Raw genomic sequence first — 25,366 nt, 5'->3', positions numbered from 1 at the left:
TCAAAAATCAATTGTATTTCTTCACACTGGCAACGAACAATATAAAAACGAAACTTGTTTTTTTGAGATGGAGTCTCAGGAGGGCAGTGGCGTGATCTCGGGTCACCGCAACCTCCGCTTCCTGGGCTCAAGCGATTCTTGTGCCTCAGCCTCCCAAGTAGCTGGGACTACAGGCACCCGTCACCACGCGTGGCTAATTTGTGTATTTTTAGTAGAGACAGGGCTTCACTATGTTGGCCAGGCTGGTCTCGAACTCCTGACCTCAAGTGATCCTCCTGCCTCGGCCTCCCAAAGTGTTGGGATTACAGGCTTGAGCCACTGTGCCCGGCCTACAGTCAACTGATTTTCAATACGGGTGCCAGGACAATTCAACGGAGGAAAGAATCGTCTTTAACAAATGGTGCTGAGACACCCAAACATCCACATGCACGTGAGGGAAGCTGCTCGCCTTATTCACATCACAAACACAGTGAACTCAAAATGAATGACAGGCCGGGCATGGTGGCTCACGCCGGATCGCCTGAGGTCAGGAGTTTGAGACCAGCCTGGCCAACATGGTGAAGCCCCATGTCTACCAAAAGTACAAGAAGTTGGCAGGGCATGGTGGCAGGCGGCTGTAATCCCAGCTACTCAGAAGGGTGAGGCAGGAGAATCGCTTGAACCTGGGAGGCGGAGGTTGCAGTGAGCTGAGATCATGCCATTTCACTCCAGCCTGGGCGACAGACTGAGACTCCATCTCAAAAAAACAAAAACAAAATAAAACAAAACAGAATGGATGACAGACATAAGTTAACAGTTACAACTATAAAACTTTTAGAAGAAAATGTAGCAATAAATTGTCATGTTCTTGGGTTTGGAAAGTCCTTGGGCAAAAACCTTCTTAGGTAGGATACTGCTGTGGTTTGGATGTGGCCCCAAAAGCTTATGTGCTGGGAGCTTGATCCCCCATGTGGAAGTGTTGGGAGGTGGGACCTTTAAGAGGTGTTTAGCTTATGGAGGCTCTGCCCTCACGAAGAGATGAACACTGTTATTGTGGGAGTGGGTTCCTCATGGAAGGGGGGTCCAGTCCCTCCTGCTCTCCGACTCTGTCTTCTTTGTCCAGGGATGACACAGCAGGAAGGAGCTCATCAGATGACAGAAACTTCATCTGGATTTCCCAGCCTCCAGAACTGTGAGAAATAAATTTCTGTTCATTATAAATTACCCAGTCTCAGATATCCTATTAGGGCAGCACAAAATAGACTAAAACAGATACCAGAAACATAAATGACCAAAGAAAAAAATAGATAAATTAGACACCATCAAAATTTAAAACTTATGTTTCAAATGGAATTATCAAAAAGTGAAAAGACATCACATATGGGAGGAAACGTTGGCAAAATATATATTTGACAAGGAAATTACCCAGAATTCCAAACACAATCAACCCCAAACTTCAGAAAACAATCAACCCTGAACTCCACAGTCAACCCAGAACTGCAGAAACAACCCCGAACTCTAGAAACACTCAACTCTGAACTCCAGAAACACTCAACCCAGAACTCCAGAAACAATCAACCCCGAACTCCAGAAACAATCAACCCGAACTCCAGAAACAGTCAACCCTGAACTCCAGAAACAATCAACCCCGAACTCCAGAAACAATCAACCCGAACTCCAGAAACAGTCAACCCTGAACTCCAGAAACAATCAACCCCGGACTCCAGAAACAATCAACCCGAACTCCAGAAACAATCAACCCCGAACTCCAGAAACAGTAAACCCAGAACTCCAGAAACGATCAACCCAGAACTCCAGAAACAATCAACCCCGAACTCCAGAAATGATCAACCTCGAACTCCAGAAACAATCAACCCCAAACTCCAGAAACAACCAACCCCAAACTCCAGAAATAATCAACCCCAAACTCCAGAAACAATCAACCCAGAACTCCAGAAACAATCAACCCAGAACTCCAGGAACGGTCAACCCAGAACTCAACTCCAGAAAAAATAACCCAGAACTCCAGAAAACCTGAACTCCAGAAACAATCAACCCAGAACTCCAGAGAAAATCAATCCAGAACTCCGAAACAATCAACCCACAACTCTAGCAACGGTCAACCCAGAACTCCAGAAACACTCAACCCAGAACTCCAGAAACAGTCAGCCCTGAACTCCAGAAACGATCAACCAGAACTCAAAACAACAAACTCTAAAAATCAACCCAGAACTCCAGAAACATCAACCCAGAACTCCAGAAACAATCAACCCCAAACTCCAGAAACGATCAACCCTGAACTCCAGAAACAATCAACCCAGAACTCCAGAAACACTCAACCCAGAACTCCAGTAACAATCAACCCTGAACTCCAGAAATGGGCCAGCCCATGGATGGATGGTCAGCTGTTTTTGACAGACAATTCAGTAGAGAAAGGAGAGTCTTTTCTTGTCTTTTCTTTCTTTCTTTCTTTCTTTCTTTTTTTTCTTTTTTTTTTTTTTGAGATGGAGTCTCCCTCTGTCACCCAGGCTGGAGTGCAATGGTGCGATCTTGGCTCACTGCAACCTCCACCTCCCAGATTCAAGCAATTCTCCTGCCTCAGCCTCCTGAGTAGCTGAGATTACAGGCTCTTGCCACCACGCCCAGCTAATTCTTGTATTTTTAGTAGAGACAGGGTTTCACCATGTTGGTCAGCCTGGTCTCCAACTCCTGACCTCGTGATCCACCCACCCTGGCCTCCCAAAGTACTGGATTACAGGCTTGAGTCACCAAGCCCAGCCAGGAGAGTCTTTTCAACAGTGGTTCAAAAACAATCGGATATCCATATGCAAATAAATTAACAGATTCTTACCTCACACCATATACACAAATTAACTAAAAATAGATCATAGCCCTAAATGCAAAATCTAACCATAAACCTTCTTGGAGAAAACTTTAAAAATCTTTGTGACCTTTAGGCAAAGATTTCTTAGCTACAACACCAAAAGAATAATACATCAAGAAAAATGGGCAAATTAGACTTCATTAAAAGGAAGAACTTCTCTTTTTCTTTTTAAAAAAAATTTTGTGTATCCTCATTGTTAAACACGAACTCTTTTTCAAGAGGCAGTGTTAAAAACATGAAAAGGCTGGGCACGGTGGCTCAGGCCTGTAATCCCAGCACTTTGGGAGGCTGAGGCGGGCGGGTCACCTCAGGTCAGGAGTTCGAGACCAATCTGGCCAATGTGGCGAAACCCTTTCTCTACTAAAAATACAAAAATTATCCGTGTGTGGTGGCGGGCGCCTGTAGTCTCAGCTACTCAGAAGGCTGAGGTAGGAGAATCACTTGAACCTGGGAGGCGGAGGTTGCAGTGAGCTGAGATCATGCCACTGCACTCCAGGCTGGGCAACAGAGCAAGACGCTGTCTCAAAAAAAGACAAGAAAAGACAAACCACAGGCTGGAAGAAAATAAATCACATATCTGATAAAAGACTTACATGCAGAATATGTGAAGAATCCTGGGCCGGTGCAGTGGCTCATGCCTGTAATCCCAGCCCTTTGGGAGGCCGAGGTGGGTAGATCACCTCAAGTCAGGAGTTTGAGACCAGCCTGGCCAATATGGTGAAACCCCGTTTCTACTAAAAATACAAAAAATTAGCCAGAGGGTGTGGTGGCATGTGCCTGTAATCTCAGCTTCTCAGGAGGCTGAGGCAGGAGAATTGCTTGAACCTGGGAGGCAGAGGTTGCAGTGAGCTGAGATTGTGCCACTGCACTCCAGCTTGGGCAATAAGAGTCAAACTCTCAAAAAAAAAAAAAAATGCTGCAAACTCAAAAACAAGAAAACAACCTAATTTTTATTTCTAATTTAATTTTTTGTAGAGACAGGGTTTTCCATGTTGCCCTGGCATGTCTCACACTCCTGGCCTCAAGTGATCTGCCTGCCTCAGCCTCCCAAATTGCTGGGATTACAGGTGTGAGCCACCACACCAGGCCACAACCTAATTTTTAAAATGGACAAAATAGGCTAACCACAGTGGCTCACACCTGTAATACCAGCACTTTGGGAGGCTGAGGCAGGCAGATCACTTGAGGTCAGGAGTTTGAGACCAGCCTGGCCAACATGCTGAAACCCCGTCCCTACTAAAAATACAAAAATTAGCCAGGTGTGGTGTCAGGCACCTGTAATCCCAGCTACTCAGGAGGCTGAGGTGAGACAATCGCTTGAACCCGGGGGGTGGAGGTTGCAGTGAGCCAAGATCTCACCACTTCACTCCAGCCTGGGCAACAGAGTGAGGCTCTGTCTCAAATAAAATAAAATGGACAAAATATTTCATCAGTCTTTTTACCAAAGAAGATACATGGATAACAAATGCACATGTGAGAAGATGCCCAGTGTTGTTCATCATTAGGGAAATGTAGATTAAAACCAGAATGAGTGCCTACTGGAATGGCTGAATTACAAAGCTGTCCGGTGCTGAGTGCGGGTGAGGACCCGGAGCCTGGAACCTCTAGTGGGAATAAATAATTGTACAACCACACTGGAAGGCGGTCTGGCAGTTTCTCAAAAAGTTAAACATATACCTATCATATGACCTAGCCACTCCAATTCCGAGTATGTACCCAAGAGAAATGAAAGCATGTGTCCACACAGTCAACCCCAAGTATCTGAGACAGGTCTGAATCCATTTAGAAAGTTGATTTTGCCAGGCCGGGCACGGTGGCTCACGCCTGTAATCCCAGCACTTTGGGAGGCTGAGGCGGGTGGATCACGAGGTCAGGAGATCGAGACCATCCTGGCTAACACGGTGAAACCCCGTCTCTACTAAAAATACAAAAAAATTAGCCAGGCGTGCTGGCGGGCACCTGTGGTCCCAGCTACTCGGGAGGCTGAGACAGGAGAATGGCGTGAACCCGGGAGGCAGAGCTTGCAGTGAGCCAAGATGGTGCCACTGCACTCCAGCCTGGGCAACAGAGCGAGACTCCATCTCAAAAAAAAAAAAGTAAGTTGATTTTGCCAAGGTTAAAGGTTAAGGACGTGCCCGTGACACAGCCTCAGGAGGTCCTGATGACCTGTGCCCGAGGTGGCCGGGGCACAGCTGGGTTTTCTACATTTTAGTAAGACATGAGACTTCAATAATATGTGTAAGATGTACATTGGTTCAGTCCCAAGAGGCAAGACAATTTGAAAAGGGGAGAGGGCTTCCAGGTCACAGGTGATAAAACAAAGGGTCACATTCTTTTGAGTTTCTGATTAGATGTTCACTCATCTCAGTGAGCAGAGGAACGACTTTGAATTCTGTCCATCCTGTGTCTGCAAGGAATTTCCGTGTGGACACATCCTGAGGGAGATAGGCAGCTTTTTTATTATTTAAATCTTAGTAGCTATCTTTTTAAAGAATAGAACGGGAGGCAAGTGGGCCCTAAGCAGTTGCCAGCTTGACTTTTCCGTTTGGCTCAGTGATTTGGGGGGTCCCAAGATTCACTTTCCTTTCACAGTACAAACGCTTGTACGCAAATGTTCATAGCAGTTTTAGCTGCGATAGCCCCAAACTAGAAATAATCCAAATGTCCATCAACAGAGGAATGGATACAGAAACTAGTGTATCCAACAATGGAACACTTTGCATAAAAAGCAACAATTGACATATACCACAGTGTGGGTGAATCTCTTTTTTTTTTTTTGAGACAGAGTCTTGCTCTGTTGCCCAGGCTGGAGTGCAGTGGTGCGATCTCGGCTCACTGCAAGCTCCGCCTCCCAGGTTCACGCCATTCTCCTGCCTCAGCCTCCTGAGTAGCTGGGACTACAGGCACCCGCCACCGCGCCCGGCTAATTTTTTTTGTATTTTTAGTAGAGACGGGGTTTCACCGTGGTCTCGATCTCCTGACCTCATGATCCACCCACCTCAGCCTCCCAAAGTGCTGGGATTACAGGTGTGAGCCACCACGCCCGGCCTTGTGGGTGAATCTCTAAGAAATGCTGTCACAGAGGACCTGTCCTATACAAAGAAGGGCCCAGCGGACGATTCTAGCCAATGCAACTTACTCTGCAGGGACAGCAGATTCAGGGTTGCCTGAGTGTGAGAAGGGAAAGAATCACCGAGGGGCCGAAGGAACATTTGGGAGTGTTGGAGACGTTTGTGGTGGTTCCCAGGGGTATATGTGTCCAAACCTAGCGAACTGCACATTTTAAATACTTGAAGACCGGGGCGGCTCACGCCTGTCATTCCAGCACTTTGGGAGGCCAAGGCGGGCAGATCACTTGAGATCAGGAGTTTGAGACCAGCCTGGCTAACATGGCAAAACCCCATCTCTACTAAAAATACAAAAATTCTCTGGACATGTTGGCGTGCGCCTGTGGTCCCAGCTACTCAGGAGGCTGAGGCAGGAGAATCATTGGAACCTGGGAGGCGGAGGTTATAGTTGGCCAAGATGGAGCCACTGCACTCCGTCCAGCCTGGGCAACAGAGTGAGACTCCGTCTCAAACAATAGATAGATAGTTAAATAAATAAATACTTGAAGTGTATTACGTGTTAATTATACTTCAATAAAGCTATAAAAAATGAAAAGGAGGCTGGGCTTGGCGATGGCGCCTGTGATCCCAGCTACTCGGAAGGCTGAGGCTGGAGGATCACTTGAGCCTGGGAGGTGGAGGCTGCAGTGAGCTGGGATCCCGCCACTGCACTCCAGTCTGGGCGACAGAGTGAAACCCCATCTCAAAAAAAAGAAGGAGAAAAGAAAGAAAAGAAAAGAAAAAAAAGAAAAATAATTCCGCAGCTGTGTACATCGTTTGAGGCTGTGCCCGGCATGGGAGGGTTCCTCATGAATCAGCTCCCCGACTGTCTCAAGGTCCAGGGCTTTCACCTGGGCCACACGCCTCAGGAAAAGGAGCCAGCAACCCCCCAAGAATCGCCTTCTCCCCCCGCCCTCCCCAGGACGGGCAGGACCTGGTGCCCCCTGACCAGGGCAGGAGCCGCTGAGCCGACCCGGTCCGGGGCGCAGTGGCATCCTGGTGCCCTCTGGTGGCCGCTAGGGGCACAGCACGTCCCCATCCTCCCAGGGGACCCTGCCCAACCACCACTTGCCTCCCAGGCCGGGGTCTGGTCTCTTCCTCCACCGTAGAACTGGGTTATTCTTCCTCCCTGGACTGAGGGGTGCTGCCGCCTAAAGTGCAGGGGGGCCCTGACTACTCCTCATCCTACAGCCGCCCTCCCCCTGCTGCTCCCACCAGGAAGGTTCGTGACTGGGCTGGAGTACGGGGAAGGATTCCCCTGAAGGCTCAGGCCAACTCCAGTGACAGCTTGTTGGGAAAAGGCCTCAGGGTAGGCCCCTCCCTCCGCCACCCTAGACCCCCTGGCACAGCACCCTGGCCACAGCCTTGCCGTTGGTCTCCCTGCCTCTCCTGTCCCAAGCCCCAAAGCCTTCTCATCTCGTGATGGTCCACGTGGGGCCTGGACGCCACGTGCATGCCCACCCAGGATGTGGTGCTGGGTCAGCTGAGCGTCCACGTGAAGACAGGAGTCCCGTGCCCCCATCTCCCACCTCTCACAAAAGTCAATGCCAAGTGTGTGGCAGAGCCGAGCGTGAAAGGCAACACAATGAAGGTTTTTTTTAAATGAAGGAATAGGCCGGGCGCGGTGGCTCACACCTGAGGTCAGGAGTTTGAGAGCAGCCTGGGAAACATGGAGACACCCCGTCTCTACTAAAAATACAAAATTAGTCGGGCACGGTGGTGCCTGCCTGTAATCCCAGCTACTTAGGAGGCTGAGGCAGGAGAATCTCTTCAACCTGGGAGGCGGAGGTTGCAGTGAGCTGAGATTTTGCCATTGCACATCAGCCTGGGTGACAAGAGTGAAACTCCGTCTCAAACAAACAAACAAGCAAACAAAGGTACCGTTACGAGGGTGGAAAGTGGAGGCAGAGAGGGAGAAGATTCCCCAGTACAAGAGTTCAATGAAGAGCTCGTCCAGAATACGTAACGACTCCTACAGACCCACAGCGGGGAGGCACAGGGAGGCGGCCGCAGCCGAGAGGCGCCGCACAGAAGCAGATGCGCAGCTCCTGCGAAACTCCAGCCTGGAGCACGGCCACGCAGCCGCCTGGGGAACGGGGCGGCACCTTCTGACGCTGACCGCACCCGTCCTGGAAATGCGAGAGGTTTGCCGAAAGGAATGTTCCCAGATATTCACAGCCGCACCGTGTGGTAGCTGCAAACTGGAAACGACCCACATCGCCACCCACGGGAAACGGCACAGCCACGTGGCACGTTCACGCAGGACAGCCTCGCCCGCCCGGGCAGTCGCCGGCAGCCCTCATGGCAGCTCTCTCCAGAGTGCGGCGTGGGCCCGAGGACACAGACGCAGACAGGGATGCAGGATGCGTTCCACTTGTGAAAGCTCAAGTCAGGCTGGCCCTGGGTGGCAGGACGCCTTGTCCTGTGGCCTCGTGGAAAAGCATCGTGCAGCACCAGGCATGCGGCGCTTTTTGCACGCCCAGCTCTCACTGCCACCCCTCTCGGCGCAGGCCCCGGTCTCCTAGTCTCGTGCCCCGGACTCTCAGGAGCTTCTCAGTCCAAGCCTCCTCCTTAGAGAGGTCTCCGGCCCTCCAGCCACCCCTCTCCCTACTTCTTTCCCAGGACGTGCTGCCATCGGAGCTGAGCTCATCTGTCTGTTTGATCGGATGCTTATTGTTGGATCCCTCGCCCTGTCCTCTTGTCCCCTGGCTCGGAAACTGCCTGGGAATGGGCACCGTGAACCCCAAGGTCAGGACAGCCTGGAGGGTGCAGCTGAGCGGAGCCGGGCATGGGGGCACCTGACCCTGGCGCTCCCTGGCTGTGTGGCTACGCAGGCCACTCACCCCCACATGAGCCCCGGAGGTCAGGACAGGGAGGCACAAGCCCTGGCCAGGACACAGAGGCCATCTCAGAAGCAGGCCAGGAACATTCCAGGGGCGGCAGGGAGGACAGGTCTGAGGTTTCACTGCGGGTGGCGGAAGCACGGGAACTGAGCGGTGCTGCCTGCTGGTCGGCGTCCTCCGGCCCGTGTCTGACCCCACCTCGGCCGGGCCCCGTGCCAGGAAGTCGTCCTCACGTACTGTAGCTGGAGGGCCCTCAAATGCCATCTATTTGTGGCCTGGACCCTGTGGCTGGCACGAGTCTCATGTGACCACAGGGACGTGGTATTTTTGGCACAGGGGGTGGAGCCTGTGCAGCCAGCCTAGCACCATGCCGCCCCGGGATGGGCAGCTCAGACGCCCAGCTCGGCCGCCGGGACCCAGGTAGGACATGGTCAGCTGCTTGCCCTGACCCAAGGGGTCCCAATGGCAACAACCCCCACAGGGGCTTCTCAAGAGACCAGAAAGGAGGGCGAAGGTCAGTGGGCGGGAAGCCATCGTGCCCTGGCCTCCGTCTCAGGACTGTCCCCGCCAAAGTGACTTCCCACTCCTGGGTCCAGAGGGGCTGACCTGAGGCCGAGGGCGGCCCCCTCTAGGGGTAGACCGGACAGCCGGCTAGGGTCTCCTTGCTTCTCTGAGACGGGGCAAAGGAAGGCATCCTGGGCAGCCGGGCAGGCCTGGGTCGTGGTGCAGACCTTGAGGATGGCCCGAGGTGGCTGCTGGGTCAAGAGACCCACCGCACCCTGCACCTCCTGCCCAGGCTTTCCCTGCTGACTTGGGCCAGCTCTGGCCAGCACCACCTGGTGAGCTCAGAGAATAGCATGGCCCAGCCAAGGCGATTGGAAGGTCATCACTGAGGGCTGGGCACCTGCTGGGTCCTGTAAACCTTTCCTGTGGCCGGCTGCCAGCTGGGGCGCACTGGGACGGACCAGGGCTGCCCACCCCCCCGAGGGCACTGCTCCCATTGAGTGGACCCTGAAAGGTGCTTTGCCGTGTAAAGACAGCTCTGGCAGAAGGTGGAGGAGGTGAGGCTGCCCCAGCTGAGATGTGATGGGAAACAGCATTCAAACCTGAGGATGGCTGGTTTTATAGCTTCACTGGTCGAAAACCATCTTTGATTCTAGGAATGTAACACTGCATCATTACACAGCTATCATTTGGGGTGCGTTGGGAACTAGGGTCATGGGAGCTGGGGATCTTCTAACTTGGAAATCGTCACCACTAGGTTTGAAGGAAGCGCAGCCCTCCCCTCGAGACGCTGTTCTCTTCCTTTCAGGGCACAGATGGAGCCCCGAGGCTGTGGGAGCTCCCAGGTCTCGTGGGGCAGGGGCGGCATGTGCAGGGTGATGCCTGGGGCCTGAACCCATGAAGACCCCACCGGACCCATTCTGCTACCCTCCAGTGCCTCTGCTGACCCCACATGGAAAATTTCCAGTACAGCGTCCAGCTGAGTGACCAGGACTGGGCCGAGTTCTCAGCCACCGCCGATGAGTGTGGCCTCCTGCAGGCAGGCCTGGCCTCTGGGGACGAGCCCTTGTCCAGTGACATTGACCAAGGGGACAGCAGTGGCAGCAGTCCCCCCAGGGCCCCACCTCTCCCAACTGGGCAGCCAGCTGCAGGAGGGCGGAGCTGGCGGGGCTGCGAGGAGGAGGACGTGGCCACACAGCAGCTGGTCACCAGGTCTCGGTGTGAGCCTGTCTTGGCCCTGGGGACCGGTCAGCAGACACCCAGCACGTCCGCACGGGCAGAAGCTCCACCGTCCCTCGGCCCCTGCGCCAGCCCTCCCGGCCAGTGCTCATCCTGCCCGGCTCCGGCATCTTCTGCAGACCAGATGCAGAGGCTTCTGCAGGGCCCTGCCCCACGGCCCCCTGGTGAGCCTCCTGGAAGTCCCGAGTCCCCTGGCCACAGCACTGGCTCCCAGAGGCCCCCTGATAGCCCTGGAGCCCCACCACGGAGCCCCAGCCGAAAGAAGAGGCGAGCTGTGGGTGCCAAGGGGGGTGGGCACGCAGGAGCCTCTGCTTCTGCCCGGATGGGCTCCCCGCGGCTCCCTGCGGCCAGTCCTGAGACGGCAAAGCTGATAGCCAAAGCCGGGCAGGAGGAGTCGGGGCCAGGTCCTGCAAAAGCTCCTGAGCCTGGCCCCAGGTCCCCTGTGCAGGGAGACAGACCAGGGCCAGGTTTGGGCCTGTCTACACCTGTCCCTGTGACTGAGCAAGGCACAGACCAAATTAGAACCTCCCCCCGAGCCCAGCTGCACACGGTGTCCACGCCTGTCCGGGAAGCCCACCCAGATGTCTCAAGGGCTAAGTCAGACATGGCTGTGTGTACACCCGCCTCCGAGCCGCAACCTAACAGGGACATGGCTGTGTCTACACCCGCCTCCGAGCGGCAACCTGACAGGGACATGGCTGTGTCTACACCCACCTCCGAGCCGCAACCTGACAGGGACATGGCTGTGTCTACACCCGCCTCCGAGCGGCAACCTGACAGGGACATGGCTGTGTGTACACCCACCTCCGAGCCGCAACCTGACAGGGACATGGCTGTGTACACCCGCCTCTGAGCTGCAACCTGACAGGGACATGGCTGTGTCTACACCCGCCTCTGAGCTGCAACCTGACAGGACATGGCTGTGTCTACACCGCCTCTGAGCCGCAACCTGACAGGGACATGGCTGTGTGTACACCCGCCTCCGAGCGGCAACCTGACAGGGACATGGCTGTGTCTACACCCACCTCCGAGCCGCAACCTGACAGGGACATGGCTGTGTCTACACCCGCCTCTGAGCCGCACCTGACAGGACATGGCTGTGTCTACACCCGCCTCTGAGCTGCAACCTGACAGGGACATGGCTGTGTGTACACCCGCCTCCGAGCCGCAACCTGACATGGCTGTGTCTATGCCAGCTTCTGAGCCTCAGTCCAGTGTGGCTCTGTCTACACCCATCTCCAAGCCACAACTGGACACGGATATGGCTGTGTCCACACCTGCCTCCGAGCTGCAGCCTGACATGGCTGTGTCTACACCTGCCTCCAAGCATGGCCTGGATGTGGCCTTGCCTACAGCAGGCCCAGTGGCTAAGCTAGAGGTGGCTTCATCTCCACCTGTCTCAGAGGCTGTGCCGAGGATGACCGAGTCCAGTGGGCTTGTGTCTACACCTGTTCCCAGAGCTGACGCCGCTGGCCCTGCCTGGTCTCCCACCCGCAGAGCTGGGCCTGATGTGGTGGAGACAGAGGTTGTTGTGTCTGAGCCCTCAGCAGGGGCCCCTGGATGCTGCTCTGGGGCGGCCACACTGGGTCTCACCCAAGTCCCCAGGAAGAAGAAAGTGCGCTTCTCCGTGGCTGGGCCCGACCCCAACAAGCCAGGCTCAGAAGAGGCCTCAGCCCGGCCCTCAGCCCCCCGGACAGCAACTGGGGGCCACGGGGGGCCCGGAGCCTGGGATGCTGTGGCCGTCGGGCCCCGGCCCCACCAGCCTCGGATCCTCAAGCACCTGCCTCGCCCCCCTCCCTCTGCCGTGGCGAGGGCCGGGCCAGGGAGCAGCTTTGCCGTGACCCTCCCGGAGGCTTACGAGTTCTTCTTCTGTGACACCATCGAGGAGGACGAAGATGCTGAGGCGGCAGCCACCGGTCAGGATCCGGCAGGCGTCCAGTGGCCGGACATGTGCGAGTTCTTCTTCCCAGATGGTGGAGCCCAGAGGTCGAGGCAGTGGGGGTCCCCGGCGCCACTCCCGAGAGCTGATCCTGTGCCGACCCCCATACCTGGAGACCCCGTGCCCATCTCCATCCCTGAGGTCTATGAACACTTCTTCGGGGAGGACAGGCTTGAGGGCGTGCTGGTGCCGGCTGTCCCGCTCCCGCTGCAGGCATTGGAGCCTCCCGGGTTGGCCTCCCAGGGGGCGGGGCCTGGGACCCCCCTCAAGCCAGCCGTGGTAGAGCGGCTCCACCTGGCTCTTAGACGGGCAGGTAGGTGCTCTCGGATCCCACAGCCTGTCCAGGTCCCAGGCACACACTGTCCAGGGAGCTTGGCCAGGGATGGGACCGCTGGGGACGGGCAGACAGGGCTCAGGTCATCCCCTAACAGGGGAGCCTGGGGACCAGCCCCCAGTCATCCCAGGACACAGTCCAGACAGGGCGGCCCAGGCCAGGCACCCGGGCTGTTCAGGGGGTTGGCTCTGCACAGCCGTTGCCCTGTGTCCAGGCCCATGTGATGGCGGCGTCCCTCCCCCAGCCTCTGGCAGGGTTCCCATCTAGGCCTCACTGCATTCAGGGTCAGGCACTCTGCGAGGCACATCTCACACTCATCTCCTCTGGGAGATGCTTTACAGACCAGAAAACAGGGGCTCCACCGGCAGTTCCCCCAAACTGGCCCAACTCAACCAGGTCACCAAAGTCTCAGGCAGAGGAAGCACGGGGGAGATGTGACTCCAACAGACGTGTCCAGGGCAGACGGTTCCTGGTGCAGGCGGTTCCCGGGGCAGGCGGTTCCCGGGGCGGGCGTGTGCAGGGCAGGCAGTTCCCAGGCCAAGAGTGTGCAGGGCAGGCGTGTGCAGGGCAGGTGGCTCCCGGGATTGGGGGGGCAGGCCGTTCCCGGGATTGGGGGGACAGGCGGTTCCCGGGATTGGGGGGGGCAGGCCGTTCCCGGGATTGGGGGGACAGGCGGTTCCCGGGATTGGGGGGCAGGCGGTTCCCGGGATTGGGGGGCAGGCGGTTCCCGGGATTGGGGGGCAGGCGGTTCCCGGGATTGGGGGCAGGCGGTTCCGGGATTGGGGGGCAGGCGGTTCCCGGGATTGGGGGGCAGGCGGTTCCCGGGATTGGGGGGCAGGCGGTTCCCGGGATTGGGGGGCAGGCGGTTCCCGGGATTGGGGGGGCAGGCGGTTCCCGGGATTGGGGGGGCAGGCCGTTCCCGGGATTGGGGGGCAGGCGGTTCCCGGGATTGGGGGGCAGGCGGTTCCCGGGATTGGGGGGCAGGCGGTTCCCGGGATTGGGGGGCAGGCGGTTCCCGGGATTGGGGGGCAGGCGGTTCCCGGGATTGGGGGGCAGGCGGTTCCCGGGATTGGGGGGGCAGGCGGTTCCCGGGATTGGGGGAGGGCAGGCGGTTCCCGGGATTGGGGGAGGGCAGGCGGTTCCTGGGACTGGGGGGCAGGTGGTTCCTGGGATTGGTAGGGCAGGTGGTTCCCGGGATTGGGGGAGGGCAGGTGGTTCCCGGGATTGGGGGAGGGCAGGCGGTTCCCGGGATTGGAGGGCGGCGGTTCCCAGGGTTGGGGGACAGGTGGTTCCCGGGGCGGGCCTGTGCGGGGCCATCTCTGAGTGCAGCCGTGGGGCTAAAGGTGAGCTTCTGTCCTAGGGGAGCTCCGGGGACCTGTCCCATCATTTGCCTTCAGCCAGAATGACATGTGCCTGGTGTTTGTAGCCTTTGCCACCTGGGCTGTGAGGACGTCAGATCTGCATACCCCAGACGCCTGGAAAACAGGTTCGGGCGCCTGGGGGCAGAGGGAGCTGCGCCTAGAAGCCAGACTGAGGGTTACTGGCAGGACGAGGGGTGCATGGGGGCCCCAGGGCTCTCCCCTGACCTGCTCCCCCCAGGCTGAGCTGCGGCCCTAGTTGCACTGGCCTTGCCTGCCCTTTGAGGGCTGGGTCTTGTGGGCAGACGGTGCTGACAGCCAGGCTGGCCCTCAGGAGACCCTGTGCTTCTCTTGCAGTCTTGCTGGCCAACATTGGCACCATCTCTGCCATCCGCTACTTCCGCCGGCAGGTGGGGCAAGGGCGCCACAGTCGCAGCCGCAGTCGCAGCCGCAGCCCCAGCTCCTAGGAGCCAGGCCGGGGCCAGGGAGATGCGGGATGAGGAGACGACCACAGGCGCCCAGGACAGGAGGAGGGGCCGCCCTCGCCTGAGCCCTCTGACCCCTCTCTTCTATGGCGTCCAGGAGCGGGGGCGTGTCCTGGTGCTGCTCCCTCCGACTCACCTGAGGATCCAGCCAGTGGCCAGGACCACTCCCCACGCTGGGGAGGAGAGGTGCTAAAGTCTGGGTGGGTGGAGGGCAGGCAGGTGGCTGGGTAGGAGGGTGGCCAGATTCACAGAGGAGAACACAGGGCATTCGGTTAATTTCAGACATGCAATAGTGGGGAGGTCATTTTACTAAGAAGTTATTTGTTGTTTATCTGAAATCAAATGTAACCGCACCCTGCGTTTCTTCTGGGATGCAGTGGGGGCTGAGTGGCAGGACAGGACCTGGACCTCAGAGGGGTCTGAGCAGCAAGAGGCTCCAGCTGGAGCTCTGGCAGAGGCAGGGGTGAGGACACAGGGTGGCCTCAAAGAGGGGATGGGCAGCCTCCTCACAGGTGTGCTGGGCTGGCAAGGGCTCCGAGGCCCATCACTCTTGATCCTCGAAGGACTGTGGCCAAGGCCTCTGTGGGCTCTGGCCTGAGACAGTGAAGGCTCTGCCTGCCCCTCCCCAGTGCAGCGGCCCCTGCAGGGTGGGGGTCTGTGGCAGAGCCTCAAGCCCCTCCCCGGGAGCCCTGGGTGCAGGTGCAGAGGGAGAATTCGGCGGCATTAAATGGATTGCTGGGCTCCTGGGGTTGTCCCGGGGGCTCCTGTGGGCAGCTGGGGGCCCACAGCCAAGAGGAGTCAGAGATAAGGTGGGAAGGTCGGTGAGGGGCCCGAGGTGGCAGAGGAAGGGGGCTGCCTGGCTGGGTGCCGGGTGGGGGTCCTGCCGAGGCAGCGGGTGCAGGGTCCCGAAGACTGTGGGAGACCCTGGCTGCTGAGCGGAGAACACATGGACGCGGCACCAATAAAATTCTTTCTCTTTTTCTTTCTTCTTTTTCTCATTCTCTCTCTTCTCTTCTCTTCTCTCTTCTCTCTTTTTTCTTTCTCGTCCGGTGGTGTCAGCGTCTCCTGTGCTGCCCTATGGTGCACACCAGGCCATGCAAGGACCCACTCGCCCTCCTCCTCGGGACACCCTGGCTTGTGCTCCTCACACCTTGCTGACCTGTGACTCTCATGCCCTCTGACCTCACATACTCTGACCCTGCTGACCTTTCTCTGTCCTCTGACCTTCACGCCCGTGCCTCCCTCCCACTCCCAGTGAGTCTCCTCCCAGACTCCTGGTGGGCTGAGCTGAGGGCCGACTCTGTGGACGGCCAGGACCTCCCTGACCTGTGACCTGTGACCTGTGACCCAGCCTTGCTGGCCAGGGCATCCTTTGGATGGGGCCCCTCCCGCCCTTCCCTGCCCCAGCTGCTGGCACCAAGGAGCAGGAGCCGGAGGGCCCCGGAGACTCCCCCCATCACACTGGGTTCAGACCCTGACTTGTAATTGAAGTGGGTTAGAGGGGCAGGTACCCTGGAGCTTGGCGAGGGTGGTCCTGAGAACCCGCCTCACCGCAGCCATCAGATCCACTGCACAAGCCCCCCACTGGCCTCAGGCCCTCCAAGCTGGGGGCACTTCTGGTGGGAGGAAGACAAAGTCTCGTCCAAGAGGTGGTTGTAGCCGGGGTCCCGGCTCCTCCTGGGGGACCGATCACCTGGCAGGGAAGGCAGAGATGGGTCAGCCTGTGGGAGGCAACAGGCAGTCACCCCAGGAGGCAGGACCCTCACTCACCTGTCAGAGGCAGCCGGGGTTCGGGCGAACCTTCCCTGGCAGAGGAGACCTGGGAACCCCAAACCACAAGTCTGAGAGCCAGGTACAGCCCCAGGCAGGGAGCTTGGAGACAACCCGTCGATGTGCAGCCCCCACCCCCCGTGTTGGCATCACCCACGTCCCCCTGCTCTCCCTCCCCAGTCCTGTCTCCCCATCTCCCTCCTGGCCTCCCCTGGTCTCCATCTGCCCCCGTCCTCCTGTTTCCCTCCCTGCTCCCTCAGAGTCCCAGGAGGCCCCACACCAGCCCCCCAGCCAGCCCGGAGCCCAGGGCACACTGGCATGGGGGCTGCTACTCACAAGCTGAAGGGAGTCTGGGGGCTGTGGCCCCCCATCCTTGGCTGAGCCCCGGTGTTTCTGAGAGGCTCTGGACTGCAGGGCTCCCTTCTTGGAGAGCAAGTGGGGGCCAGCGGGGCCAGAGGAGCCGGAGCCAGGGTCAGAGGCAGGCACAGACACAGGCACCGAGGGGAGTGGGCTTAAGGGCACAGGTCCAGGTGCACTCTGCATGGCACTGAGGAACTGCCGGGAGAGCCTGGGCTGGAGCCTGGGTGGCATCCAGGGATCCCCAGAATCTCAACCTCCCATTGGAGCCTGAACAGACCTCAGGCTTGGGGCAGCCCCAGACCCCAGGTCGAGAAGCACGGTCTAGACCTCCCCAACCTCAGGCTGCAGGCACCTCCCGCCCTTTCTGTCACCCAGCAGGGGTCTGACCTCCTCCAGGCTCCGGACATCTGTGACCCTGCGGTGGGAGGTGGCGGGTGGTGTGTAGGGGTCGGCATAGAGGGGCGAGTGTGATGTTTCTGAAGTGCGGTCAGGGGTGTCTGGGCTGCTCTCCAGGCTCAGCCTGTTCAGCTGCAGGGCAGAGATGGGAGAGATGGGCTTCTGGGCTAGAAACAGCCTAGGCCACCCCTTTTCTGTGCAAGAGGGCTCTGGGTGGCTCCAGGACCACTGGGCCCAGAGACAGAGGCCAGTGGAGCGGAATGGTGGGAACCAGGCCGGGGCTGGGTGGGTGTGCTGGGCCCACCTGGGTCAGGTCCAGGTGCAGTGGGGTGACAGGGCCGTGGCCCTCTGCCCGGGCCTTGCTCCTGGGTGAGCGGCTGCTGCCGCTGCGTCTCAGCTCAGTCCTCCGTCGGCCAATGCTGGTGCGGTCAGAGCTGGCCTGGTCCTGTGGGGACCACAAACCTTCCAGAAAGAGCCCTTTGGCCCCTCTCCCGTGCAACTCTCTGAGGCTGCAAGGGGCTCCCTCCGGTCTGAGTTCCCTGAGGAACCAGGGTCCCCAACACACACGCACCCGACAGCCTTCTGCCCCACTTTCGTCTGACACCCCATAAGCGCTCACCGGTGTGTGCTGGGAGGGGCAGCCCACGGTGGATGGCACTGAGGACTCAGGCAGGGAGTGGCTGGTGCGGGTGGAGGGGGGCGCCAGGCACCCCGAGTCCCAGCTGATCCGTCCGCCTGAGGAGAGTGAGCCTCGGCCACTGCCCATAACCTGGGTGGGCAGTGAGTGGGGGTGAGTGAGGGCTGGACCTCCTCCCCACCTACCCCTGCCTGGACCCACCCCCTCCCCACCCACCCCTGCCTGGACCCACCCCCCTCCCCACCCACCCCTGCCTGGACCCACCCCTCCCCACCCACCCCTGCCTGGACCCACCCACTCCCCACCCACCCCTGCCTGGACCCACCCTGCTGCCCCCCCTTTTATCTTTTTGGGACGAAGTCTTGTTCTGTCGCCCAGGCTGGAGTGCAGTGGCACGATCTCGGCTCACTGCAACCTCCGCCTCCCGGTCAAGCGATTCTCCTGCCTCAGCCTCCTGAGTAGCTGGGGTTACAGGGATGCACCACCATGCCCAGCTAATTTTTTTGTATTTTTAATAGAGACAGGGTTTCTCCATGTCAGTCAGGCTGATCTTGAATTCCTGATCTCAAATGATCCACCCGCCTCAGCCTCCTAAAATGTTGGGATTACAGGCGTGCGCCACCACACCCGGTCTGCTGCCCCCTTTTTACCACTGCCCAGGACCTGGGCTGTGGGGCCTACTGACCCCTCACCTGCAACCCTGGGAAGCTCTCGGCACCAGGCAGCGACGGGGCCCGCTCTCTGTGGGTGACGGCACGAAGGCATAGCAGCCAGTGGCCATAGTCCTCATAGCTGGCACACACCACGCGGATGGTGTTGATGAGGGGGCCTGGCATACAGATGCTGTGAGGGGCTGGCAGGGTGGGGTGCACCCCTCAGCGCCCCCACTAAAGAGTCGGGCGTCCCCCAGGCTCCTGCCCCACCATGGCCTGGCCAGGCAGGAGGCAGAACCGGGGTCAGGGCCCTACCTTCAATCAGGAAGGAGCGGATCTGCTTCTCCTTCTCCTCCAGGTTGATGTGGACCGCACGGAGTGGGAGCTCCCCCTGCGGCGGAGATTGAGGGCCAGGCCTTTGTGGGGGCAGCCCCGGGGCCCCGCCTGGCCTCATCCCACCCTCTTGCCCTCCAGAGCTTGGCTGGGTACGTGGAGAGCTGGGCACCGAGGCCGCCACCCTGAGGGAGGCCAGTGGGTCCCATGTCTCCTGGGGCCACCACCAACCCTGGCGCAGGGGCCTTCGCCGGCTAGGGGCAGACACACAAAGCCACAGGACTGGCCTCCTGGGGTCCCCAGAGAAGAAGCTGGGCCGGGGGAACCACGGGGAGGGCCCAGTGTTTGTTCCTCAGTGACTGAAGGTTACCGTGAGTGCACACCCCCTTCCCAGCGTCCACCCTGGAGGACACAGGCAGACGCACGTGTGCACACACACCTCTCACGGGCAGGCACACACGAGGGAGTCCCCGGGAGGGGCTCTCAGCCCCATGCTGCCCGCCCCAGGGTGGCGGTCAAGAACCTCAGGGTGAGAACCTCAGGGCGGGCAGGGGCTCCTCCACGTCACAGCCGAGACCAGACTGACCAGGACTGCGGGCTGGGTGGGCAGGGCCCTGCGCTCTGTCTCAACAAGCCCCGAAATACAGGTTCCTCCTGCATGGCCGCCCCCTCCCACCCCCACGCAGGTGCCTCCCTGGGGCAGGCCCACAGTGGGGAGGGGCCCACCTTGAAGCAAAGCCCGTCCAGCTCCTCGGAGAAAATGGCCAAGGACGTTGGGTACAGGACCAAAAGCCGGTCCCACTGCTCCTGAGTGGGGGTGGAGTCAAACGATGGGGGAACTGAGCTGCTGTGCACCCAGGGCCGGTCCCCGCCCTGCCGACCACCCTGCACCCCTCCTGTCCCCCTACAGCCCCACGCACCTCACACCCACCTGTGCGGGCAGGTGCTGCAGCTTGACCCTGGAGGCACAGACAGCACTGCCGCCGGGTTCGTGCCCTGACGCGGTCCGCAGCCGGGTTAGACGGCGCTGCAGAGTCCAGGGGAGCTCGTCTCCGCAGGACCCCTGTGAGGAGGAGGTCAGAGCAGGCTGCGAGGATCAGGGTGGGGAGGGGCGTGGGGTCCCCGGCACTGACCTGTGGGGGTGCCGAGTGGCAGCGCTGCGGTCCCCCGAGGAGGGCCGTCTGCTTCTCCAGGTGGTAAAGCCAGCGGTCCAGCTCGGCCCGGCTGGGGCAGAGCACCAGGAGGGGTGCAGGCAGCGGGCCTGCGGGCAGGGCAGAGAGGGCACACACATACACACACATGCTCCGCAGCCCACAGGGCAGGTCCCCTCCAAGGCCTGGGTCAGGAGTGCCTCTGGGGGCCCGGGAAGCATCCCAAACACCTGTGATCTGGAAGGCGTGCTCTCGGGACCCCTCGAGCGGGCAGACGCTCAATTCTGTCAGCGGTAACAGCCCCTGCCAGGCACAGGGTGGGAGGAGCTTCAGGGATCCATGGAGGGAATGGCGGCCGTGGCCCCACCCCACCGCCCACCGCCCACCGCCTCACCTGAAATGTGAGTCCTTCCGAGCCGTGGGCCTGGAAGTACAGGTGGGCGGGGAACAGCTCCAGGTAGCAGTCGCTGACATCCTGCGCGGGTAGCAGGGTCGTCAGTGCGGAGTCTGGGGAGCCCCAGGCTGATGGGGATGCTGCACCCTGAGCGTGCCCCACCCAGCCCGGCCCCCACCTGGCTGTGCTGGAACCGCAGCTGGACCTTGGCATAATGCACGACTTTTCCCAGGTTCCTCACAGGCACCCTTCGCCGCCCCTTCTTGAACACACTCAGGAATGGCTGCTCCAGGTTTTCTCGCTGGTTCTCCAGGTCCAGGATGTCCTAGGAGGAGCAGAGCTCACGGGAGGGGGCCTCGCCTGGGCCCCCCATCCCCTCCGCTCGCATCCACACAGCTACAGGACTATAGCATGGTCTGCCTGTGCACAGCCACACAACACATATGTGAAGAACAGCCCCCCACAGGCACAGAACCTGAACACTCAGCCTTTCCACAGGAAAACAGTCACGGCAGAATTTACACACACACGTGCATACGTATATGCATACATGCACATTTGTGTACGTGTACATGCACACACACCCGATACGTGCACATACAGGCAACATGCATGCATCCATATATGCACACACATACACATGTACACACGCATACACGCACCTATGCATACACACACAATAGGCACATACATACATGCCACACAATACAGACACAGATACATACACACGTGAACACACATGCGCACTTATACACACATGCACACATATGCATGGATACACACGTGCACACATATGCGCTGGCACACATACACAGATATGCACACACGTGCATACATGCATACATATCCACACACAGAAATACACCAAAATACACATGTATACACATACACATGTGCACATATACACACGTATACACGCACATGCATGCGAGTGCACATACATATGTACACATGCACACACAGATGCATGCATACACACGTGCACACATACACATGTGCACCTATACACACGTACACACATACATGCATGCACACACATGCACACATACACACTTGCACACACATACATGCAAACACTGCCTACATGCATACATTTCCACACACACAAATACACCAACACACACGTATACACATACACCTGTGTACAGACACACGGATGTGTGCACACATGCACATACACACTTGTGCACACATACACTCACGTGCGTGCATACACACACGCACACACAGACACACTTCCCCACACAGAGCTGCCTGGTCTAGTGGTAGAGATGGTGAGATCTGGACTCAGTGGATTAAACCGATCTTCATTCTTTCCTAAACTGTGTAACATGGCTTTGGTTATTCAACCTCTGAAGACTTGTTAGAAGAATTTGGGGGTGTCTGAGTAACACTCAAAACCCTCCCACGTCTCCAGTATTGGATGGTAAACGCTTAACACCTGGTTCTACAAAAAACAGACACAGAAACACACCGATGCCCTGATTTGTAACATTTGCCAATTTCCTCGGTGTCAGTGTCCTCACCGTCGCCCATTTCCAGCCCCCAGCCTGAAATATGTGAGGAGATTTCTGGGGCCGATCCTCTGAGTGTGTGTTCGCCGCTCCGCATGCCTCACTCGGGACAGCTGGGTTCTGGCAGTGCCCCAAGGGGTCTCCGTGGCTGCCCCGGCCTCACTGTCTCCTCACATCAGACCCATGCTCTCCGGCCGCTGCATGTTCTGTTCCTGCTTTGGGGACCGCTCAGCCCTGACCCCCCTCCTTACCCGCTTTGCAGCTTTGCTCAGACATTACCTGCTCCAAGAAGTCCTTTTCTGAAAGCCCTTCTAAAATTCCAGCCTTCCCTGATCCTCTGCACCCATCCCCTCTGTTTTTCTCCTTAGCTCCGACCCCACCCCGCTCACTGGATCTTCTATTGATTTGTCCCGTCATCTGTCTCTGCCCTGGGAATGGGAGCACCAGGACCCATCCCCTCTGTTTTTCTCCTTAGCACCCACCCCACCCTCCTCACTGGATCTTCTATTGATTTGTCCCATCGTGTGTCTCTGCCGTGGGAATGGGAGCACCGGCAGAACAGGGGTTGTCTATTCCGTTCACTGCTGTGCCCCCAGAGCCTAAGACAGGGCCTGGGATGTGCTGTGGGTATCACTGCATGTGCTGGGAGGGGAAGGCACTCCACGATGCTGGGGAGGGGGGGGAAGGCACTCCACATCCACGCCACGTATAGCCAATCCTGTGGGTATCACTGCATGTGCTGAGAGGGGAGGAGACTCCGCATCCATGCCACATATAGCCAATCCTGGCACACACAGTCCACTACAAATGCAGGCTTTGATCACCAGGTTAGAAGTCAGAAAGGGGACGGGTGTGAACGTGGGGCTGGAGACCTCTGTGATCCACAGGCTCAGGGGCAAGTGGGAAGGTGTGCTGCTCCCTCTAGGAGCTGGCGAGAGCTACCTGCAGAGCTGCCGTGCCCTGGCCAAGCTTAGCTGCCCCTGAGCAGGCCCAGGAATGTGAACAGACAGACGCATGGCTTCCCCGGCCTTCTGCCTCCGGGTGGGGCCTCCTGTACCCACACCCAGCGTGGGAACTGATGCCAGGTTGGCACCCATGAAAAATAGGCCACAGACCAGGAAGGGCCACATAGCTGGCCCTGCAGCCCAGCTCAGCCTTGGGGCCGCGGGGAGGACTCAGCTTGGAGCCATGGCAGAGCCAGCTCACAGCATTGGGTGTAGAGCCCAGGCACAGGCCTGCGGAGCACTGGCTCCAGGACTGGCCCAGAGCTCCTCCCCCATCCAGCTGCATTTCCTGAGGGTGGCAGGTTGTTGCCTCTCTGGCTACCATGTCCTGGCAAGGGAGGACCACTAGGGCCACCCACCACACCTCATAGGACCCCCCAGGGTCACACTGCATGTCCTGGGCCTGGACAGAGGGAGTGGAGTCTGAGATGCAGCCAAAGGGACCCCACCCCAACCCAGCCTGGCTCCCTCTCCCTGCCCAGTCCTCTGAGGCAGCGTGGTTTCCGAAACCAGCACCTGTCTGCAGGGAGCCCTGAAACTCTGGAGGTCAGGAGAGGGTATGGCACGAGCTTCCTGCCTGGCGGGGGCGTGTTGGCAAAGGGGTCTGCATGGCCTGCCAGCGGCCGGACCCAGGAGTGCAGGGCAGGGGTCCTCTCCCCCAGATGCTCCTAGGGCCTGCACATAGCAGAGCCCACCCATCCAGGCTGCCTGACAGGGGTGCAGTGGGGGCTCCTGTCTGCCCTGAAGCCCAGGTTCCTCCTCCTGTTCCCTCAACCCAGCACCAGACACGTCTGAAAGGGGCTGGGCATCCACCCTGTGAAGACCCTTAGTCCCACAGGGGCTGGGGGGGGGTGGTCTTCTGCTCCTTCCACGGAGAGGTGGCCTAGTGTGTGCTTGGGAGACACCTCCTTGCTGCATGGCCTTGGCAGGCTGGGAGGAGGCTGGCGCGTGCCCAGAGGGGTTGCTGTGGACCAGGCGGCCATACCCAGCAGCAACTTTCTGCGGGACACCCAGGGAGAAAGGCCGGTGTAGGTTACCGGCTGGTTCACTGCTCATCTGAGGCCCTTTACTCTCAAGTTACACTACCAGCACGACCCTGAGCCCCGTTGCAGCGAGACGCGCGTGCGCTGGTCCCCTGCGGGAGGAGGTCCCGGGAGGCCCCGCCCACTGCCCGCCCCGCCCAGCTTGCTCCCGACTGACTCAGTCCTGCGTCGCGGTTTCGCTCTCCGCTCAGACTTTCGGCCGGATGAGCTCCCCAGGGCGGGGCAGTCAGCGTAGGCTCCTCACCTACCGGGGTCTGAATGCCCCCGGGGCGAGGGGAAGACCCTGAGCTGCACGGACACGCGGCACACACGCGCGGGCAGAGCCACACTCCCAGACCACAGCCACCGCGCGCGCCGCGCTCACCGTGCCCGGGATGTAGTGGAAGAGCTTGTTGGCGGCGGCGTCCCCGCTTCGAGCAGCCTCGGGGCCAAGCAGGCCGGCCGGCATCCGCGCGCTCTCCTCTCTGGGGACAAGGCACGGGGTCTCGTGGCTTGGCCCCGGAGCGGGTGGGGGAGCCCTGCGCCCAGGTGGCCGCACCCACGCCCCGCTCACCTGTTTCCTTTCAGCGAGGGCTTTCTGGAGAAGGAGGCCCGGAGCCTCCTGGGGGCCTGAGGCACACAGTGGCTGTTCCCCATGGCCAGAGTCGTGCAGGTCGGCAAGCTGGGTCCCTGTCCACAGTCTCCTGCCCCCGCCTCCCGCGGGCAGGCGGGGCTCTGGGACGTCCCGCCTGGCACCCAGGGCTGGGCGAGGGTGGAGCCTTTCTGGAAGAGGCTTGGCCCCTACCTGAGCCGTGCAGGTCTCTGCCCTGGGCCCTCCACACTGAGAGGCCAGCCTTGGCAAGCACCCCTCTGGCCCAGACAAGGCCTCCGGTGTGCAGGGCACCCCACTTGCCTGTGCTCTGGCTTGGTGAACCTTGGGCGACCTTCCAGGCCCCCCCCCCAACAACGTGCCCACACATCCTGTTTCCATCTAAACCCTGGCCGGCCTGAGTCACCGGTGACTGCAGGGAGGGCTGAGGCAAGAGTTCCAGCATGGGAGACGGCGGCGAAAGCCACCCCAGCCTCTCCTCCTGCCTGGGCCCCCTCACCACAGACCCAAATCAGGGTCCCCAAGGCTTAAGGGGACTCAGGAAGGTCACATGCCTCCTAGACGGCCAGGACAGTCAGCGTACTCAGGGGCAATGCTGTCCTCCCCAGCCCCGTCCCCAGAGCCCACGACGCGGCGGGGACCTCGGCCTCAGTACCCAGCCCAGGCAAACCCCACCCACACTGGGAGGCTGGTCCACAGGAACTCCACAGGCCCCCTCCCTGGATGCACAGCTCTGCCTTGCAGCTCCCAGACGCCTGCGCATCTCAGGCTACCCCCCGGACACCCCTCACCCTGGACCCCCAGACAGGACCCAAAGTTGCGCAGCTGCCCAAGCCAGAAAGCCAGAGAG

The 25,366-nt window shown here is 59.1% G+C and overlaps 2 protein-coding genes across 7 annotated transcripts; one reads left to right on the top strand and one right to left on the bottom strand.

Moving 5' to 3' along the window:
* The first annotated feature begins 10,132 nt into the window (after positions 1-10,132).
* Positions 10,133-14,764, top strand: PERM1 (PPARGC1 and ESRR induced regulator, muscle 1). 3 transcript variants are annotated; one of them, XM_030805737.1, is made up of 5 exons: positions 10,133-10,162; positions 10,642-11,340; positions 11,695-12,808; positions 14,190-14,315; positions 14,545-14,764. In XM_030805737.1, exons 1-5 carry the CDS (start codon positions 10,133-10,135, stop codon positions 14,652-14,654), a joined length of 2,079 nt encoding a protein of 692 aa, XP_030661597.1. In that variant the 3' UTR covers positions 14,655-14,764. The 3 variants fall into 3 exon arrangements, with proteins under 3 accessions (XP_030661597.1, XP_030661596.1, XP_030661595.1); XM_030805736.1 differs by lacking the exon at positions 10,133-10,162 and having other exon boundaries at positions 10,270-11,340; positions 14,256-14,315; XM_030805735.1 differs by lacking the exon at positions 10,133-10,162 and having other exon boundaries at positions 10,270-11,340.
* A 939-nt stretch (positions 14,765-15,703) lies between these two features.
* On the bottom strand, positions 15,704-24,591 carry PLEKHN1 (pleckstrin homology domain containing N1). Of its 4 annotated transcripts, none has more exons than XM_030805733.1 (16): positions 24,481-24,591; positions 24,292-24,391; positions 20,545-20,691; positions 20,367-20,447; positions 20,203-20,275; positions 19,955-20,082; positions 19,753-19,848; positions 19,548-19,628; positions 18,804-18,879; positions 18,528-18,664; positions 17,818-17,967; positions 17,503-17,643; positions 17,190-17,330; positions 16,779-16,997; positions 16,443-16,491; positions 15,704-16,365 (listed from the first exon to the last, which is right to left on the bottom strand). In XM_030805733.1, exons 1-16 carry the CDS (start codon positions 24,561-24,563, stop codon positions 16,232-16,234), a joined length of 1,836 nt encoding a protein of 611 aa, XP_030661593.1. In that variant the 5' UTR covers positions 24,564-24,591; the 3' UTR covers positions 15,704-16,231. The 4 variants fall into 4 exon arrangements, with proteins under 4 accessions (XP_030661593.1, XP_030661594.1, XP_030661592.1 ...); XM_030805732.1 differs by having other exon boundaries at positions 16,232-16,365; positions 19,753-19,884; positions 24,481-24,563; XM_030805734.1 differs by lacking the exon at positions 17,503-17,643 and having other exon boundaries at positions 15,804-16,365; positions 19,753-19,884; positions 24,481-24,586.
* Between the last annotated feature and the right edge of the window lie 775 nt (positions 24,592-25,366).

This window comes from Nomascus leucogenys, chromosome 24, assembly GCF_006542625.1.
Source record: "Nomascus leucogenys isolate Asia chromosome 24, Asia_NLE_v1, whole genome shotgun sequence".
In the NCBI taxonomy this organism is placed as follows: Eukaryota; Metazoa; Chordata; class Mammalia; order Primates; family Hylobatidae; genus Nomascus; species Nomascus leucogenys.
This window is presented reverse-complemented; position numbering and strand designations above follow the sequence as displayed.

Excerpts from the sequence above, each read along its gene's own strand:
- PERM1 (XM_030805735.1), top strand. The coding sequence starts at position 10,270 with ATGGAAAATTTCCAGTACAGCGTCCAGCTGAGTGACCAGGACTGGGCC. Across the intron at positions 12,809-14,189 it reads CCTGGCTCTTAGACGGGCAG|GGGAGCTCCGGGGACCTGTC; the intron begins GTAGGTGCTCTC and ends CTTCTGTCCTAG. Across the intron at positions 14,316-14,544 it reads CCCAGACGCCTGGAAAACAG|TCTTGCTGGCCAACATTGGC; the intron begins GTTCGGGCGCCT and ends CTTCTCTTGCAG.
- PLEKHN1 (XM_030805730.1), bottom strand. The coding sequence starts at position 24,563 with ATGGGGAACAGCCACTGTGTGCCTCAGGCCCCCAGGAGGCTCCGGGCC. Across the intron at positions 20,692-24,291 it reads TCCACTACATCCCGGGCACG|GACATCCTGGACCTGGAGAA; the intron begins GTGAGCGCGGCG and ends TGCTCCTCCTAG. Across the intron at positions 16,492-16,778 it reads CCCCAGACTCCCTTCAGCTT|GTCTCCTCTGCCAGGGAAGG; the intron begins GTGAGTAGCAGC and ends TGGGGTTCCCAG.